The sequence below is a fragment of the Heloderma suspectum genome, chromosome 12 (assembly GCF_057233095.1).
Source record: "Heloderma suspectum isolate Gila_16-S chromosome 12, 16-S_ref, whole genome shotgun sequence".
NCBI classification, from domain to species: domain Eukaryota; kingdom Metazoa; phylum Chordata; class Lepidosauria; order Squamata; family Helodermatidae; genus Heloderma; species Heloderma suspectum.
In genome coordinates this window covers 6,275,193-6,293,865 of record NC_139469.1, presented here as the reverse complement: position 1 = coordinate 6,293,865, position 18,673 = coordinate 6,275,193, and the positions used below count along the sequence as shown (strand labels likewise).

Sequence of the window (18,673 nt, the reverse complement as noted above, 5' to 3'; positions counted from 1 at the left end):
ATCCCTGGGGCCATGGTGGCCTTACATGGTGTGTACGGACCAGTGCTGTACCGAAAATGTCTCTCATGTTTTTTTCGACCTTTCTCGTTCAATCTGACAGAAGAGAAATTGCTTTCGAAAATAAACTCAGTGGTGAAGAAATTTCGGAGAACTGCTCATGGGCTGGGCTTGGGGTTCTTGGGCTCCTTACTTAGGAGGCGGCTGAGGAGGGAGCAAAAATGTCCTGTTATAAAACATCTTGAATGAGGCAGAACAATGGACGCCTCTTTCACATGGGAAGAAAACTTTCCAGAAATTGGGGGGCAGATTTTGGCACCAACTCCACCTCATCCTTGGAGCTGGACACAACCTCCATTGTGGTGGACACAAATTGGGGGCTGGCCTGCCATGTCCGTTGATGCTGTTGCAGCACGAAAACTCCCAAACCGTTTCCTAAAAAAGAAAGCATCTGTGCTCTAACCCTTCCAGTGGGGAGCCCCACCTGGGAGAAACTGGAGAATTTCTCTTCCCCTGTAGAAATTCGGTGGAATTGTCTCCCAGATTTCTCTGTCCGCAATAAGGTGGAGAATTTCAAGTGGTCATTTGCATACAGCTCTAGTATGGACCGTTGTGGTCCACTTTGTGCAAACAAGTCTCCCCAAACCTGGGCTCATCCAGTGAAGCCATCCAGAGAACTCAATGGTCAGGGGTGTCAAACCTCTTTCAGCCTGAGGGCCTGAGTTCAAATTTAGAGAACCTCTCAGGGGTTGCATTCCAATGTGGGCAAAGCCAAAGGTGAAAGGGGCAGGGCCAAGATACAAAAAGTCCCCCAAATACCCCATATTTTAGTGTCAAGAGCTTACTGCCCGTAGTTAAGATATAGGAAAGGCATGCCAGCCTTTTAGAAGGGGTGGGGGGAGTGCACAAAAGCCAGGGAACCAGCAAACAGTCAGGAAAGGGAGCATGGCCATCTGGGAAATCTCGGAGGGCCATACTGGGACTGGCCCACAGGCATAAGGTTCAACACCCCTGCTTTATGTTATGGGGTGGCGCACAAATGTAAATGAATAAATAAATTAACAAGCATTGGATTCAGGCTAGACCAAAAGAAAGTGCCTCTTCGCACAATGCATAATAATTTTCTGGCATTTGCTGCCTCAGGATGTAGAGCTAACCACTAGGACAGATGGCTTAATTCATGGTGGAGGAAGGTGCCTATTCGCCATGCTGACGGAATAGAAACTCCATGTTCAGGGGCAATTTGCTAGTGAACATCAGTTGTTAGGGAGCCGTGGTGGGAATCCTCCCCCATACAGCAACATACTGTATATTTCTGCACATAGTAAGCCTGCCTGTCAGGGATCAGAGTTCTCCTTAAGAACGTGTTTTCTACATGCAGGGAGTTTTTGTTTACAGGGAGGAGCATTCCGTCACGTGAGCCCCCACCTCCAGGCCCCAAGCGGTACAGCCCGCAAGTTGACCATCCCATTGGCGAGCCATTGTGCGAACTGGCCCTAAGAGTGTTTGGGGTTATGGGAGGAGGGGATGGCCCCTGAGCTGCTTCCCAAGTTCCACCTGCGGTTGTCTTTGCTTTGCCTCCAGAGCTACAGGAAATCTTCCCGCCACCTGGCCGCCTTCATCACAAAGTTTGTGCAGTTCATCCACAAGTATATCACCTTCAACGCTCCGGCAGCCGTCTCCTTCCTGCAGAAGCACTCAGATTCCCTCCAGTAAGTCTCTTGTCCTGGTCCTCATTGGGGGATTGGGAGCACAGAGGAGGAGATGTTGCCACTGGAAGCAGCTTTGAACATGCTCTGTCTCCGTCCTGCTTCTCTGCAGTGACCTCTCGTCAGACAACAGCGATCTCTCCATGCTGAAGTCTCTCCTAGCCGGGCTGAGCTTGCCCAGCAAGAACGGCATGTCAGACAGAGGGACCGACGACGAAAAGGACGGTGAGTCTCGGGTTTTCCATTTGAGTTTTCAAAACCCATAGTAGTGTCGTGCATTTATTAGACAAACTCGTATATCACCAAAAATGTGCAAGCTTTGGAGATCTCCAGGTCTCTTCATCAGGCACGATGTTATAAAAAAAAGGTGTCGGGGGGGGGGGGGGAATCTGACTTGATGGTGAGGTCAGAGTCTTCATGTTCAGAGCCCCAGAATGGAATGGGGGAGGAGGGGTCTGCAGGCCTTCAAATTAGGCTCTTCAGATTATGTGATGGTTACTGGTTGGACCTGCAGGTGCCCCTAGGGCTTCTGAGAGCAAGAAAGGGGCAACGGCTGTCTCCTCCGTTGTTTCAAAACTAAAATCCAGCCGTCCTCCAAAGTGTTTGCCATCCTGGGTGAAGAAGAGCCTTCCCCTGCCAGACAGCAGGCAGGGGGTCTTTTGGGAATGTGGGACTCTTCGTGAGGATGGCCTGGAGGAGCTGGGCTGGAAGTCCTGCTCAGTCGGTGTAAGCTGATGGTTGCTTGATCCCGGTTGAGTCGGTAGGCGCAATTTCACCCTGTGGCCATCTGCGGTGGTGGCACTGCAGTGCAGTAGATAGCAGGATACCGGCTGCCCCAGTAGCGCCCAGGTCTGCTGCCTGAAACTTCAGTTAGATGCTTTGGTACCTTACAGAGCCCTAAGGAAAAAACCTCTCTCTCTCTCTCTCTCATATCTATGACTTCAGATGAGGCAGCGGCAGGTTCTTTACCTCTCGTCAGTGTCTCCCTCTTCACACCACTCACGCCGGCTGAGATGGCCCCCTACATGAAAAGGCTGTCCAGGGGTCAGACTGTAGAAGGTAAATGAAGACAGGCATTGCCACCTCTTCCACAGGGCCTCTGGAGATGTTGCAGGCAGGGAAGCTTCTACGTCAAGCTTTCGTAGAAGGCTCCATTTTAAAAAGCACTAACGGAATGTCGGCAGTACCCTGACACGCAAACCCTGTGCGAGCCCATGCCGAGGTGCGTGGCAGGGCTAACTAAAGTTGACTCCTTGCCGTGGGGGTCCCTAAATGGGGAAGTCTTTACGTGGGATGCGGCAGCCCTGCACATTGGCCTAGGTCTGCTTGAGTGGCAGCCCTGAGCTCCAATCTCAGCCTGTTGTGTAGTGGCTAAGAGACTTAACTATGAATGAGGTTGTCCCCAGTTCAGATCTCACCCCAGCAATGGACTCAGCAGATGGCCTTGGGCATGCCACTCAGCCTCAGTCCTCCCCACATGTAAAAGGAAGAACTTCTGCACACAGCACGTAGTTAAACTGTAGAACTCGCTTCCCCAAGACATACTGATGGCCACCACTTTGGATGGCTTTAAAGGGGGCTTAGACACATTCCTGGAGGAGAAGGCTACTGGTGGCTACTAGTCCTGATGGCTGTGTGCTCCCTCCAGTACCAGAGGCATTGAGCCTATGTATACCAGTTGCTGGGGAACATGGGCAGGAGGGTGCTGTTGTGCTTGTGTCCTGCTTGTGGGTTCCCAGTCGACAGCTGGTTGGCCACCGTGTGAACAGAATGCTGGACTAGATGGGTCCTTGGCCTGATCCAGCAGGGCTCTTCTGATGTTTTTATTTGCAATACAGGGAATAATAATAATACTAACCTACCTTTCAAGGATTATAACTAGATAAAGCATGTGAAGCTCTTGAAACACCTGAAAGCATGATAGAGATGCTTGTTGCTATTTCTCAAGGAGAGGGTGGTTTAAGATTTCTTAAGAGCCCATTAGCTCCTTTTTATTTTTTGTTTTTGACAGTTTACCTCAAACTCTTTATTTGCTCCCATTTCCCAGATATCTTGGAAGTGCTGACTGATATTGACGAGATGTCCAGACGGAGGCCAGAAATCCTCTCTTTCTTTTCTGTACGTTGGGTATCCTCTGTGTGTTGTTACGCTGGCATCTACTCTGTATCCATCTTCTTGCTTTGCTTTGGTGGGACCTTTCCCCAGCCTTTTGGTAGGAAAGTTGACAAAGTTTGTATTGCTAATTGCATTTTGTCTTCACTCGGATATGTATGTAGCCTAGTCACCTGTGGTGAGTTAGAATTCCATGCAGGCGATTAGGATGCTTTTGTTTTTTTGTTTTTTTTTTTTAAAAAGGAAGAGGATTCGTGCTTCTCTTTTTCTTCCATGGTGACAATGCTCCATGTGTGAGTAATGCTGGTTTGTGGGCCGGTATCCTTTCTAGACAAGGCTTGCTTGTTACTCCTTGTTTCAGTGGTGTTTGGTGGGTGTGTTTTTTTCTTTTTGGTCAGGCAAGTGAGAGAATTACCACATGCTAGGCAATCTAAAATGCTCTTGCTCAAAGAGGCAAGCCAAATACTAGCCAGCCTTCTTGAAATGGGGAAGAAATAGCACTTCTGCCTGCTTAGAACTCTAGGGCAGCCTTTCCCCAATCTGGCGCCCTCTGGAGGGGTTGGACTCTGGAGTCCAACCCCTCCGGAGGGCGCCAGGGTGGGGAAAGGCTGCCCTAGAGCATCAACCGGAAATGAATATGATATTTTAGAAACTGCAGAGATCACCCCTGCTAGTGACTGTCCCGTTCCCTCCAGTGCTGAGCAGTGTGGCTTGGATTCCCTGTCATTCCAGGCAGGCCAGGGAGCTGTCCAGCCAGAACTAGCAGCAAAAGGAGGTGTTGCTCCAGCAGCAGCCTGCCAGCAAGTGAGAAGTTTCATAGCTGCCCCTGCTGCCCCACCTCTCTTCTGGAAACGTCAGCAGGGCCCTGCCCCAGAGATGCTGAGATTTTCTTTCCTCCCCTCTCAGACTCACTTGCAAAGACGGATGAGCTCTCCTGAGGAAACCTGCCGGAATCTTGCCTTCAGCCTCGCCCTGCGCTCGATACAGAACAACCCCAGGTAGGAGGGGCAGAACTTGCAAGCCATCTCATCCTCTGCCGTCCCCTTTTTGCCTTCAGTCTTTCCCAGCATCAGGGTCTTTTCCAGAGAGTTTTCTCTTCGCATTAGGTGGCCAAAATATTGGAGCTTCAGCTTCAGTATCTGTCCTTCCAATGAGCACTCAGGGTTGATTTCCTTTAGGATGGACTGATTTGACCTCCTTGCAGTCCAGGGGACTCGTAAGAGTCTTCTCCAGCACCACAGTTCGAAAGCATCGATTCTTCGGCGCTCAGCCTTCCTTATAGTCCAGCTCTCACAGCCATACGTTACTACTGGGAAAACCATAGCTTTGATTAGACGGACCTTTGTCGGCAAGGTGAGGTCTCTGCTTCTTACTATGCTGTCTAGGTTGGCCATAGCTTTCCTCCCAAGGAGCAAGCGTCTTTTAATTTCATGGCTACAGTCACCGTCTGCGGTGATCTTGGAGCCCAAGAAAGTAAAATCTGTCACTGCTTCCATTTCTTCCCCTTCTATATGCCAGGAAGTGATGGGGCCAGATGCCATGATCTTCGTTTTTTTAATGTTGAGTTTCAAACCAGCTTTTGCACTCTCCTCTTTCACCCTCAACAAGAGGCTCTTTAGATCCTGTTCGCTTTCTGCCATTAGGGTGGTATTGTCTGCATATCGGAGGTTGTTGATAATTCTCCCGGCAATCTTAATTCCGACCTGTGATTCATCCAACCCGGCGTTTCTCATGATGTACTCCGCATATAAGTTAAATAAGCAGGGTGACAATATGCCGCCTTGTCGTACTCCTTTCCCAATTTTGAACCACTCGGTTGTTCCATGTCTGGTTCTTACTGTTGCTTCTTGACCCTCGTACAGGTTTCTCAGGAGACAGGAAAGGTGGTCTGGTACTCCCATCACTTTAAGAATTTGCCACAGTTTGTTGTGATCCACACAATCAAAGGCTTTAGCATAGCTAATGAAGCAGAAATAGACGTTTTTCCGGAATTCTCTTGCTTTACCCCATTATCTGGAGCCCCCCACCCCCACAGAAAATCACTGAAAGCTCCCCACCCCGTCATTTCATCTCAGGTCTACTTCGAGTAGGACTATCACTTTTATGACAGTGGCCTTTTGCTCCTCTCCCAAGAGGACACAGCCCTCCTTTCTCCATGAGAACAGGACATGAGAGAAAGAGCATTAAAGCATTCGTTACAACTTACCGTTTTCTGGAGCACAACTGAGCTTGCCTAAGATGAGGATGGCGAAGTTGAACATTAAATTTATTGGCACAATTATGACTCCACATCTAGACAGATTCCAGTATGGTGAACAATAGAAGATAGAAAAGAGAATAAAAGAATAAAATACCACATTAAAATTATTTTTTAAAACAGCAACAGAATTTCATTAAAAACCATGGCTGGTCAGTCAAGGAAGGCTTCCTAGAATAGAGCTGTTTTCAGCAGGCGCCGGAAGCAACACAGTGTTGGCACCTGCCTGAACTCCGGGGGCAGGGAATTCCAAAGAAAGGGGGCCGCCACACTGAAGGCCCTTCTCCTGGTGGGCTCCAATCAGGCCATAGGTCCATGTGGAACCACCAGGAGCAGGCCCTCTGATGACCTCAGTGACTGCGTGGGTTGGTAAGGGCGAAAGCGCTCTCTCAGGTATCCTGGTCCCAAGCTGTTTAGGGCTTTGTACACTGGTACCAAAACTTTAAACCTGGCCCGGTAGTGAATAGGCAACCACTTAATTGTTTATATTGGGGAGGGGTTGCTTTGCAGAATTCATCTGAAAAGCGGGATATACGCAATTCAAACAAATGCACTGACAAAGGGTAGTGAAGGTCATGAGTTTAAGAAGGCTTTAAAAGGGGATTGGAAAATGTATGGAGGAGAACCAGGAAAGGTTTGTTCGTCATTATGGCTGTAGGAAATCTCCATGCCATAGTGGCAGTCTGTCCTCGAATATCAGGTAGAGGGCAGTTGCCTTCCCGCCCTGCCTGTGGGGTTGCCGCCAGAGGCATCTTCCTGACCACTGTAGGAAACAGGATGCCAGATTAGATAGCTGGATCTCTTGGCCTGAGGCCATTAACTCACCAGGATGCTTCCTTTCTGCTCTCTCCTTTCACAATGCCCAGCATCGCGGTCGACTATCTCCCCACGTTCATGTACTGCCTCGGCAGCCGAGACTTTGAGGTCGTTCAAACCGCCCTGAGGAACCTGCCCGAGTATACCCTCCTTTGCCAAGGTAAGAATATGCCTTTCCTGGGGCTTGAAAAGACTGGCCCTGCCTTGCAGGGGTGTTGTAAGGTAGAAGGGTTGAAGCTCAGGCCCATGGGCCAAGTCTGGCCTTCTTAGGGTCCCAGCCTGGCCCTCTGGGGCTCCCCAGGCAACCCCACCCTCTTTTTTCCGACCACTGCTAGTTGGTGGTTTCCTAGTTTTTGTGCCCTTTTCCCTCCATTCTAAAAGGTTGAAATGCCTCCCCTAAGTACTTTTGGTATTTTGCCCTTGGCTCCACCCTTTTTTAGCTTTAGGCCCCACCCACCGCTGGGATGCGGCTCCGTAGAACTTCTCCAGGATTTACTTTGGCCCTCGGGCTGAGAGAGGTTCCCCGCCCCCTTGAAAAGGCTGCAGAACCAAGCGGAAGCAAAGGGCTTCAAACGCTCAGAAAGGGCCAGGTAGTATTAGGATGTTCCGGCTGCAGGGGAGCTAAAACGTGTACTGGCGGGGGGTGTTGCATACTGCTGGCTCTGGCTGTTCTGATATAATAAAGCATGGCAGGGAGGGGATGACGTGAGCCCACCGGTGGAAGAGCCCCAGATCTTCAAGGAGGGACCCAGTGTGGTGGTGTGGTTAAGAATGTCAGCCTGGGACTGGAGAGGCGGGGGTTGAAATCCCCACTCAGCCAGGGGTAGCCATGGCCCAGTTGCCATCTCTCAGCCTAATGGTCCGGAAACGTCAGCTGTTTCAAAATAGGGCAGTGAGATTGTTCATGGGGATTGGCCAACGCGATCATATTTTGCCAGCACTTTTCCATCTGCACTGCCTGCCAGTCCACTTCTGAACCCGACTCAAAGTACTGGTATTACCATTCAAAGCCCTAAACAGCTTGGGGCAGGATACCCAAGGATCATCTCCTCCAATATACACCTGCCCCGGCCCTAAGATCTTCTTCAGCAGTCCTTCTCCAGGAGCCCCCACCAAAGGAAGTGAGGTGGGTGGCTACTAAGAAGAAGGCCTTTTCTGTTGTGGCACCCCGGCTGTGGAATGAGCTTCCCAAAGAGGCTCGCCTGATGCCTATGTTGTGCTCTCTTCCAGGCATTTTATTCTTTCAGTTTCTGTTTTAAAACTGACTGTGTTTTACATCTTCATATTGCTGCTGGGTTTTATTTTGGCTTTTACTCCTATTTTATACTGTGGCTTTAAACTTTTATAGTGCATCTTCTGTTGTATTTTATGGTTTTAATGCAGTGAACTACCCAGAGAGCTTCAGCCATCGGGTGGTATAGAAATGCAATTAATGAATCAGTCCCAGGGTAGGCAGAAAGTAGAACTGGCTCTGCTGATCAGTCTCTGGAAGACACGCTGTACACGGACAACGATTTCTGACTCCCAATTATCTAGCAATAACAGTAACAAAAGGACACACATGTCTCTCAAATTATGCTGCTGAAATGAAGAAAGTGTCAGGAGCGCCCTAGCGGCCTCTTTCAGTACACTCCAATAGCCAACTCAAGACACAGATGAAAGGATTCTTTTCAAGGCTTTAATCCTTTTACAACTTAATGACTTTTTCAGATGCTAATCAGTGACTAAGCAATGAACAGAAGAGTAGCCTATGCTCCGGGTAGGCAGTTGGTCCCCATTTGAAGGAGAATCACTTGAGGACCCTGAACTTATGGGCTAGGGAGAGATCCTCCCTCTTTCCCTTGGGTCCACAGGATGCGGCCGTTGCTTGCTCACCAAATGGGTGCTATGCCTCCTTTCCGCGCCCTCCATCTGGCACCGCTCCCTGCGTCTGCGTCGAGCATCCAGCAAGCCCCCCTCCCGCACTCTCTCGCTGCCAGGGTCACTATCTCAGGAATGCTGGCAGGAGGAATCTCTGCCAGCTGCTGTGCCTGTGAGGGATGAGCGGGCTCCTCTCTCATGGATTGCTGATCCTCCTCAGAATCAGAACTGCTCTGGGGCTCTATGGGCTCAGTTTCCACCCTGACAGAAAGCGTGGGGAAGCCAAATCTGGATTTTTGTGCAGAAGGACCCTGACTGCTGCCCCGTCCTGGTATTCTGTAAACAGATTCCTGGGCTCAACATTCTTTAATCGTGGCGTACAAAGTCTTTCACACCTGGCTCCGGTTGGTGGCTCTCGGGGTTCTAGGGAGGAAAAAACCAAAGTAGATCCTACAGACCTAATGACTGCCCTCCACTTGCCCTAACCCACCTTGCAGGGTTGTTGCGAGGGGTGAAATAGGAGAGGAGAGTCGTGTGTGCCATTCTCTTCTCTGTGGAGGAAGGGCAGGGTAACAATGTAATAAATAAAATTAGCCAATGCAGGCTGAGCAATTAAGAAGCCGGGTTTAGCACAACACAAGACATTGCGCTTTTTGGATCTCATCAAGCATCAGTTGCAGCGAGTTTGTGTGTTCTTTTCAGGGCTGCCCATGCCACTCAACTAGTTTCCTTCTTCCCACCCCCCTGTTTCAAAACGGCTTTCTCAGTGGCTCCCACACAGCCGCCCTTCGCTTCTGCCTCTCCTTGATTTCCACCTCCCTCCTTAGAAACCGGCTTTTTCAGTGCAGCTTGGGCCTTTTGCTCCAAAAACATGGGTGGCATTTAGTGTGGGGGGTCGCAGAGGCCAAGCACCCCTTTCCCTTGAAAGGGTTTGGGTCAGGTTTGGGATTCCAAGAGTGTTTGCGTCCCTTCTAACAAATACTTGCCGAGTGAAGGGGTCGGCATGGCAGGTTGTGTGTGTGTGTTCTGGTCAAATATCAGTAGACAACCTTTTCTTTGATCTCTGGCAAATATTGGTAGATGTTCCCGTAGGCGATTCTGATCCAGGCAGTGGTGACAGCAGCAGCAGCCTTTCTTGCGGAGTGTGTTGCAGATCATTCTCTAGTATTCCAGATTGGGTGGGGGGACAAGCTCTGAGCAATCCCACCAGGGTTGCCACTGTATGTGTTTTACTTTCGGTTGGGTGGGGAGGAGCTCCAGGTATATAACCCTGAAATGAATGATGTTGCACAGCATCAGTTTAGTGGATTTGCATCCACGGAGAGCGTGGGTAATCTAGCCAACCAAATAATCAGATCCTCAGTATCAGAGGCAGAGACCTCATTTTCACATAACGCTAACCCATGGTATGGGTTGCTGAATTCTGGGTTGTCGTGATGTGCGGATGCAGCCGTGCTAGCAAACTATGATTTCTTAACCAGGAACAACCCTGAAAGGCCTGGATCACAGGATCAAACGACCCATAGTTAACAAACCATGGTTTGTTCGTGAGCACGCATGAGCAAGTGTGCTGGCTCCTGCCCTCTTTCCCGTTTCCACTTTGTGAAACAGCCCATGTGAACCCAGCATTCTGGGTTGTTTAGGTTTAAACAACCCAAAGTGTTAACCCATGGTTTGTTGATGGGTTCCTGGTTGTCTCAAAAAGCTGATTCAAAATGGAAGTGGTGAACAGGCAGTGGGCAGCATGTTTTCTTGCTCCCACGCGGACACGCCATTTCCTGGATTGTTTAACCCAGGAATTGGCATTTCATGTGAACCAGGTCATGGAGAACCCATGGTTTGTTGTTGGGTTGAGAACTCTGGGTTGTTTAAAATATGGATCATCATTAAAAGTGAACCTTGAACTCAATGGTTTATGGGTTGTTTTGCCAGGTTACAGAGGTGGTGGGCAAAACCCAGCTGCTATACATCCCAGTACTACAGCACCACAAAGGTTTCTGGGATACAGGGAGGGGGCAGACGAAGGAGGTGGGAGACAAACAACCCAGGGACTGAGAAAACAAACCCAGTTTGTTTGATCATCTGCCAGACAAACCCTTGGTAGGGCAATAAACCATGGGTTAAATAAACCATGGGTTAGTGTTATATGCAAACTTGGCCAGTATGCTTATGAATACCGGTCGTTGGGGAACACGTGCGGGAGGGGGCTGTTGTGCTCACGTCCTGCTTGTGGGCTTCCCATTTGGGCATCTGGTTGAGCACGGTGGGAACGGAATGCTACACTAGACAGGACTTTGGTCTGACCCAGCAGGGCTCTTCTCTGTGTTGGTAACTGGCAGAGTGTCAGCCTGAATCTTATTGAGCCAGGTACATTCTCTCATCCTGACCTGTCTCACTTGGCTGTTGTGAGGATAAAATGAGGTAGCCCCGTGTATGTTGCCCTGAGCCTCTTGGAGGATGGACGGGGACACAGCTGCGGTAAATGTAAATCAATAACCACCATTTGGGATAAATGGGTGGGATTGTTTTCTTTCTTGCTGTCCCTTGAATGGCTGAACGTCCCTTGTCAAAAGCAGCCTGTGCCTTTCCGGGCATCCTTTACCTGTCGTGTGACGGTGCTGCCCTTTACCTGTCGTGCGACAGTGCTTCTCCAGCACTCGAAGTTACGGGATGTGCTGTTGCAACAGCTGTTGGTGACCCGCTCTCTAACGTTTCCTCCCCGCCCCCTTCGCAGAGCACGCAGCGGTGTTGTTGCAGAGGGCCTTCTTGGTCGGGATGTATGGACCGGTGGACACCAGCTCCCAGATCTCGGAAGCCTTGAAGATTTTGCACATGGAAGCCATGATATGAACAGCAGGGCTTGGGGGCCCAGGACTCGGAGGGGGAAGACAGGCCGCATCTGGCCCTGACCTCGCCAGCCGGGAACCCAAGGAGAAAACTGTGCTTCAGCCTCCGTCCCGGGAGAAGGGGGAAGAGAAGGCCGTGACACTTCTGCCAGATGTCTCCTAGAAGGGAGAAAGGACTTCAGGTGGCTTTCCCCATCCTGGCGCCTTATAGGTGTGTTGGACTACAATCCCATCATCCCCAGTCAGCATAGCAAGTGGCAGAGTTGTCATCCTGCTCATCTGGAAGGCAGCAGGTTGGAGGAGGCTGCTGTGAGGGATGCCAGGGTCTGTCTCATTCTAGATGTCAATTTAGGTGGAAAGCAAAAGATTTCAGAGTCCTGGTTACAGGAGCCACTCCCCATCTTTGGTCAGTCGTGGACCAGGACAGCAAGCCACCCCTTTTGCCTGGGGTGGCCAAAACAGGAGAGTTGTCTGTTGGACTCTTCCTGGGGCTGTGCTTTTTCCAGGTAATGTCGAAAGGAGCACAGTCATCTCCACAGTAATGACGGGATAACGTTGGTTACCCTTTTAAAATTAAAAGTATGTTATTTCTGTTGTAGTTTCCTAACTTATGCCTTTTGGTTTTGGTCTCTCTTTCCTTTTAGGGCTATGGGCTCCAGGAAACGTAAATGTCTGAGGGGTTATTTTGAATCTCATTTAACATACATATATTAGACCCACAGAGGCTGGAGGTTCCGCATACTGCCCTAGGTGACTCCTGGTGTATTTAAATATGTAGGTGTGGGGGCAGTATACAGAAACTGCCAGTCACTGATACAATAAAAGAACAATAAAATTAAAAATTGCAGCAATAAAATTGAGGGGAAGAAACCTATTCAACCAGCTAAAAGCAATACATTTAATTTAGCCTAGGCAATTAAAAAAAAAAAACTGACCTGGTGCCAAAAAAAATACAATGTCAGCTCCATTGTGAGGTGCCACCACAGAAAAGGCTTTTTTGGATGCACGGTGCACCTCTCTTCATGATGGAACTTGAAGAAAGGCCTCATCTGATGATTGTAATGCAGGGCAGGTTGGTATGGGAGGAGGTGATCCTTCAAGTATTTGGATCCCAACCTGTGCAGAACTTTAAAGGTCAGCACCAGCACCTGCAATTGGGCTAGGAAGCAAATAGGCAGCCTGTATAATTCAGAACCGGTGTAACATGGCTCCACCCGGATGCACCAGCCAGAATTCTAGAAGCCGGATTCTGCACTAGTTGAAGCCAGAACGGCCTTTGATCTTTCCAGGTTGATCCCAGCTGCAACATGGGCCTGACTGGTTAATGGTTATGTTATGTTATTCTGTAACTCCACTCCATCTGTCTCAGGGAGGACCCATTGCTCAGTGCTAGAACACATGCGTTGTGTGCAAGGGATCCAACCCTCAGCCCCAACATCTCCAACTGTCTGACAAAGTATAAGACAGTTTCACCCACTTGTTTTCCTCTTTCTAGATTTCCTCCTTTGAGCCTTAAGATTGGCATCTCTGGCCTGTCATTAGCAAATACTTTTTGGCAAATACCAGGGACAGGGCCTTTTTGTTGGTGGCCCCGCAGTTGCACAACTCTCTCCCCAAGGAGTTCCAGCAAGCCTCCTCCCTTCCCATTTTTAGATGGCCATCAGAAACTTTGTCTTACTCCGTAAGGCATTTTTTTATCATTTAGTTCTGCAGTATTAAATGGTCAAACCAGCTGCCCACCCCCAGCCCCTACTGCTTAAAAAATGCTGTGCTTTTACTTGATATTTTAAAGCAAGATGGTTTTGGACTCGGACTCCCAACATCCAGTATGGGCAATGGTGAGACGTGATGTCCAGCAACATTTGAGGGCCTCAGATGTTTCCCATTCCTGTTTTAAAGTGTGTTTTTATTTTTATTGTTTCTTTTTCTGTATGTTGACTTGAAAATGGTTTGAAAAGCAGGAATAATAATATTTATTATTATTAAAGCAGGATGATAATGATAATGGTCAATAATATTGATTGATCATCATCATAATATTACCATCAATTATATTTTTCTCTTTTGGGCACCTGCTTCTTTAGAGCAGCCAGCCAGCATTCTACCCCTCCCTTGCTTTTTATACCAATTAATTCCACTTGCCATTCTGTGGATAAGTAGAGAATTTTTGCCCCCTTTCTGCCAGTGCGATGCTTCTTGGCTTGTTATGCGCTGGGGAGGCCCTTTGGTTGTCAGCTTACTCTTTGGAGTTGTTAAGAACAGGGAGACCAACCTGGAGAAAAGATGCTCAATGCCTGTCAAGGGCTCCTTGGAGGCCTCTCTCAGTCTAATCCAGTAGCCAAGTCCAGACACAGACAAGGGGATTCTTTTCAAAGCTTTATTCCTCTTTTACAACTTAACAACTCTGCCGTTAGCAACTAGATATGAGCAGCAGAGTACTTATGCCCTAAGTTGGAACAGTTGGTCCCCGTTTGAAAGGGAATTACTGGCAGACCCCTGAACTTAAGGGCTAGGGAGAGTCCCTCCCCTTTTCCCTTGGATCCTCTGGGCGCAGCCATTGTTTGCGCGCCAACCGGGCACTACGCCTCCTTTCTGCGCCCTCCATTTGGCGCCGCTGTCTGTGTCGGTGTCGCGCGTCCATCAAGTCTGCTTCCCGCGCTCTGTCACTCCCAGGACTGCCATCTAAGCTAGGAATGCTGGCGGGAGGAATCTCCATCAGCTGTTGGCCCTGGGAAAAAGGAGCGCGCTCCTCTCCCAGGAGCGACTGCTCTTCCTCAGAATCAGAACTACTCTGGGATTCTATGGGCTCAGTGTCCACACTGACAATGCCTGAGCCACTGCTTTGAAAGCAGAGACCTTGTTGGAGTTGCGGCCCATCCCATCCAGAGCTGTCGGAGTGCTATCCGCTTTGCAAGAAGACTTGAGGTGATGTAGCAAAGAACCAGCTATGGAGGAAGTAACGAGCTGGTAGAGAAAAGAGTCAGGAATCGATGAATTCGTGGTCTTGAGGCATTTGGTGATTGCCTCAAGATTGATGGGCCTCCTAAATAGCGATGGAGGAGAAGAGACAAATGGAAGCCGTCTGATACTCTCTGGCTTAGTCGCTTCATCGCAGGGATGGGCTGTTTGTTCAGCCTGCAAGGCCACGGTGCAGAAATGGATGCTGAGCTGGAGGGCTCCTGCACCTTTTATTTACACTTCAACATCCCTTGCTTGAAACCAGAGGTGACGTGGAGGATGGTCTTGGGCACAGTTGGGAGGAGATGTTGTGTTTCTGCATTCCTGGTCCAGGGGATGAGCCGTGAGCCAGGAAGGCCCTGGTTCGTACCTCGCCAGGGCATCTCACCCTTCTTGGGTATCTCACCAGCTCAGCAGGTGACCTCAAGCAAGCATTCATTCAAGCTTAGCCTTCGCAACTGCAAAATGGGTATAATAATACCGGCCTACCTTACAGGGCGCTTGTTAGGATGACTGAAGTAAAGTGTGTGAAGCATTTTGAACACTTAGGAATGTAACTATAAATAGTTACTATTTTATTATTCAAAACTAGGGCTGCCGTTTCGTTGAAGAAATCAGAATTTTGGCGTATTTATCAGTTAAATGTGTCTACAAATAAAAAATGTCTGATTTTAAATATGACATTACAAATCCTGTAACGCAGTATCCTGTAGTTATTCCCATATTGCAGGTGAGAGGTTAGGATGAGACGCTCGATGTTTACAACAACCCTGAAGTGTAGTACACTATTAATATCCCCACATTGCACGTGTGGAGGGGCTACAGCTCCTCTGGATCGCAGATGATGCTAAAGCTGTGCAAATTCAGCCGTCTTAACATAGATCAGACTTTCAGTCAATTGGATTCTTGCGAACTATTTATTTATTTATTTATTTATTTAATTTCTATACCGCCCAATAGCCGAAGCTCTCTGGGCGGTTCACAAAAATTAAAACCAAACACACAATAAAACAATTTAAAATATATAGAATATTAAAACCACAGTATAACAATACAACCACAATAAAATCTAGCAGCAGTGCAGGAGTTTAAAATACAGATTTAAAACAGCAAAGATAAAAATTTAGAAAGCTAAAATGCTAAAATGCCTGGGAAAATAAAAAGGTCTTCACCTGGCGCCGAAAGGAATACAATGTAGGCGCCAGGCGAACCTCACTAGGGAGCTCATTCCAGAGCCGGGGTGCCACAGCAGAAAAAGCCGTCCTCCTAGTAGCCACCCGCTTCACTTCCTTTGGCAGGGGCTCACGGAGAAGGGCCGCGGACGATGATCTTAAGGTCCGGGCAGGCACATATGGGAGGAGGCGATCCTTCAGGTAACCTGGCCCCAAGCCGTTAAGGGCTTTGAATGTTAACACCAGCACTTTGAATCGGGCCCGGAAAGGGATTGGCAGCCAGTGCAGCTGGAAAAGTACTGGCGTAATATGAGCTCGCAGGCCAGTCCCTGTTAACAATCTTGCTGCCCTATTTTGGACCAGCTGAAGTTTCCGGACCGTTTTCAAAGGCAGCCCCACGTATAACGCATTGCAGTAATCCAGACGAGAAGTTATCAGAGCATGGATAACTGTAGCTAGGCTATCTCTGTCCAGATAAGGGCGTAGTTGGTATACCAGCCTAAGCTGATAAAAAGTGCTCCGTGCCACTGAGTTCACCTGTGCCTCAAGTGACAGTTCTGGATCCAAGAGCACCCCCAAACTACGAACCTGATCCTTTAGGGGGAGTGCAACCCCCTCCAGAACAGGTTGAATATCACCTAGCCGGGCAGATGAACCACCCTAGACGAACTAGGCAGTGCAACAGCTGTAAGCTTGTTGGAGGAAGTGTAGCTGGTATGTTTGACCAGCGCGATAGGAAGCTTTTGTGGCTAGAGAGCTTGGAGGGGGCAGAGCAAATTTGAATATGCAGATTTAGTGAAAAATTGATATCCTGCCTTTTCGGCCTGAAAACGTGACCAAGATGGCTGACAACAAGAATAAAAACAAACATGGACCATCGTTGGAAATGACAACAAAAATGTGCACCGCAAGCAAGATACCATAAAGGTGTTTTATTCCCAGCATTTATCACTTGTTTTCCAGCCACTTAGCTTTCAAAGCTTTTCTCTTCCCCTTCCCATAACCTCTTCAGAAGATATCAGGTTTTGCCCCTTCCCAAAAAGAAGAGGGAAGGAGAAGCCAGATGATTCCACGTTGTAGAGGGAGCTCTAATCTAGGGGGCCACCCTCAAAAAGGACCTGCTTCTGGTGCTGGCTAGCTTAGCCTCTGATGGAAGCCAAACAATGAAGGGCCTTGGGGGTGGGGGGTTTGCTGGTTGTTCTTTGCCGATTCCACCCCAAAACAGGCCACCCCGCAACTGCTACAACGGCAGCAAGTCTTAACAATTTCACGTCACTAATTGCAGGGGGGAGGCGCTTTGGGCGATGCTGTTGACAGGAAGTACAGCGAAGGTCAAGCATTACAGTTAGGGCAGTTTTTCCACAGAAGGAGGTGGTGAGGTGGCGAGTGAGAAGCCCGGCCTCCTGCCTCTGGGAAGCCGAGTATAGCATGTTCTTCTGAAGAGGTTAGGGCTGGCGGTGTTATTTAAGCAGTAACAGCAGCCTGCCTTGTAATCGCTGCCTGTTTGTAACTGCATGTCATCTCCGTGTGACTGAGTCTGTTCACTCCTTTTTGATCAGCCCAGCCAAGCTAATCTGACAGCTTTCTCTGTTCGCGGGCCTTCTAAATACAATTCTGCTTGGGGTGGGAGGAGTGGAGTCGGTCTGCAGCAACTATGAGGACATCGAAAGCTGACTTGTAAAAATGATGGTGGGCTTAAAGCAGGGTGGTATCTGTGCCAGGGTTCTGAAGAACAACAGAAATCGGGGCCGCTTGCAGAATTCAGCTGCAGAAATCTCTGACCCTGACTTTATGTCTTGGAGGAAGTGCGGAGGCTCCGCGGGCCAGATTAGGGAGCCCAGAAGGCCAGATTAGGCCTGCGGACTGAGGGTTCTGCACCCCTGTTGTAGAAGGAAAACGTGTTTGGTTCGGCCAAGCATGGCTGGGTTCAGAGACCACCAGTGAAGCTCAGAGCAAGCCGAGGGGTCAACTTCCAAGCAGGCAGACATTGAGACAAGGCAGGAGATGTCTGCTCAACAGCTCCTCCAGAAGATGGCTTTATAGCACCTGGCAGAGGCGGATATGGCTGGTAATGCAGCCCAGGGGCCACTCTTGAGCTATGGAGCTTAGCCTGGTGTGGGTTGCTAAAGAACCAGAGTGCTGTCGCTACAGAAGTTGTTCTCCGCTGAGTCTCAGAATGCCCAGGGGGCGGAGCATGCATTGGCCCCTCCCCCAACATCCCCAGCAGCTCCACCCCCAGCAGGGCTCCTGATCACGTGGTGGCGCCCATGCGTGTTCAGCTGAACGTGTGCAGGTGGTCCCTACAGACCTTCAGCGCCACACACAAAGGCCGAGAGGTAGAGCAGGCAGGGATTTGGATGGGGGGTCCCCCCCTCCCATTCTTGGAAGGTGTGACAGCCGGCCAGGACTCACAGGGCCAAGTCATTCTTCTTGTGCTGAAAACACCCAGGCAGAGAGGCAGCTAGGTCTGAGTATAAAGCTAAAAGGATGCCTGGGGGTGGCACACACTGATAAGGGTAGCACAGGCCAGCTCGGAGGGGGGAGCCTCAGTGGCAACAGCTGCCCACCCCCCGAAGATGCTGCTATCAATCTCTGGGCAGGAGCAGGAAGCGGAGGGTGATGGGCAGAGCAAAAGAAGGGAGGACCGGCTGGTGAGAGTAGCGGGCAAGAGGGCAGACAGGTGCTTTCTGCCAAGGCAGACGCTGGAAGAGGGTCTTGCCCGCAGCCACCACCCAGGGCTCCCATTGCTGGGGGGCCTGGAAATTACCGGTTGGCATCCACAGGACGATCGCTGGCATATCCAAGCTGGGGTTTAGCATCCTTCTCTGCAGCTCCTGGAGAGCCGCACCCCCAGCTAGGTCCGGAGAGCGACTTCCCTAGGAACGCACAGCCTGTGTTGAAGAGCAATGGCGAAAGGCGGCCTCCTGAAAGGCCAGCGTTTCCCAA

General features: G+C 49.6%; 1 protein-coding gene across 1 annotated transcript in view; it reads left to right on the top strand.

The window, feature by feature from the left end:
• Positions 1–12,208, top strand: part of INTS1 (integrator complex subunit 1) — a 66,160-nt gene extending 53,952 nt beyond the window's left edge. Inside the window, exons 41-47 of the mRNA XM_084818205.1 lie at positions 1,582–1,709; positions 1,819–1,931; positions 2,652–2,765; positions 3,754–3,824; positions 4,725–4,816; positions 6,942–7,051; positions 11,486–12,208. Coding sequence (XP_084674331.1) covers positions 1,582–1,709; positions 1,819–1,931; positions 2,652–2,765; positions 3,754–3,824; positions 4,725–4,816; positions 6,942–7,051; positions 11,486–11,601 — 744 coding nt within the window. The 3' untranslated portion in view covers positions 11,602–12,208. The remainder of the gene's footprint in view (positions 1–1,581; positions 1,710–1,818; positions 1,932–2,651; positions 2,766–3,753; positions 3,825–4,724; positions 4,817–6,941; positions 7,052–11,485) is intronic.
• Positions 12,209–18,673: the final 6,465 nt, after the last annotated feature.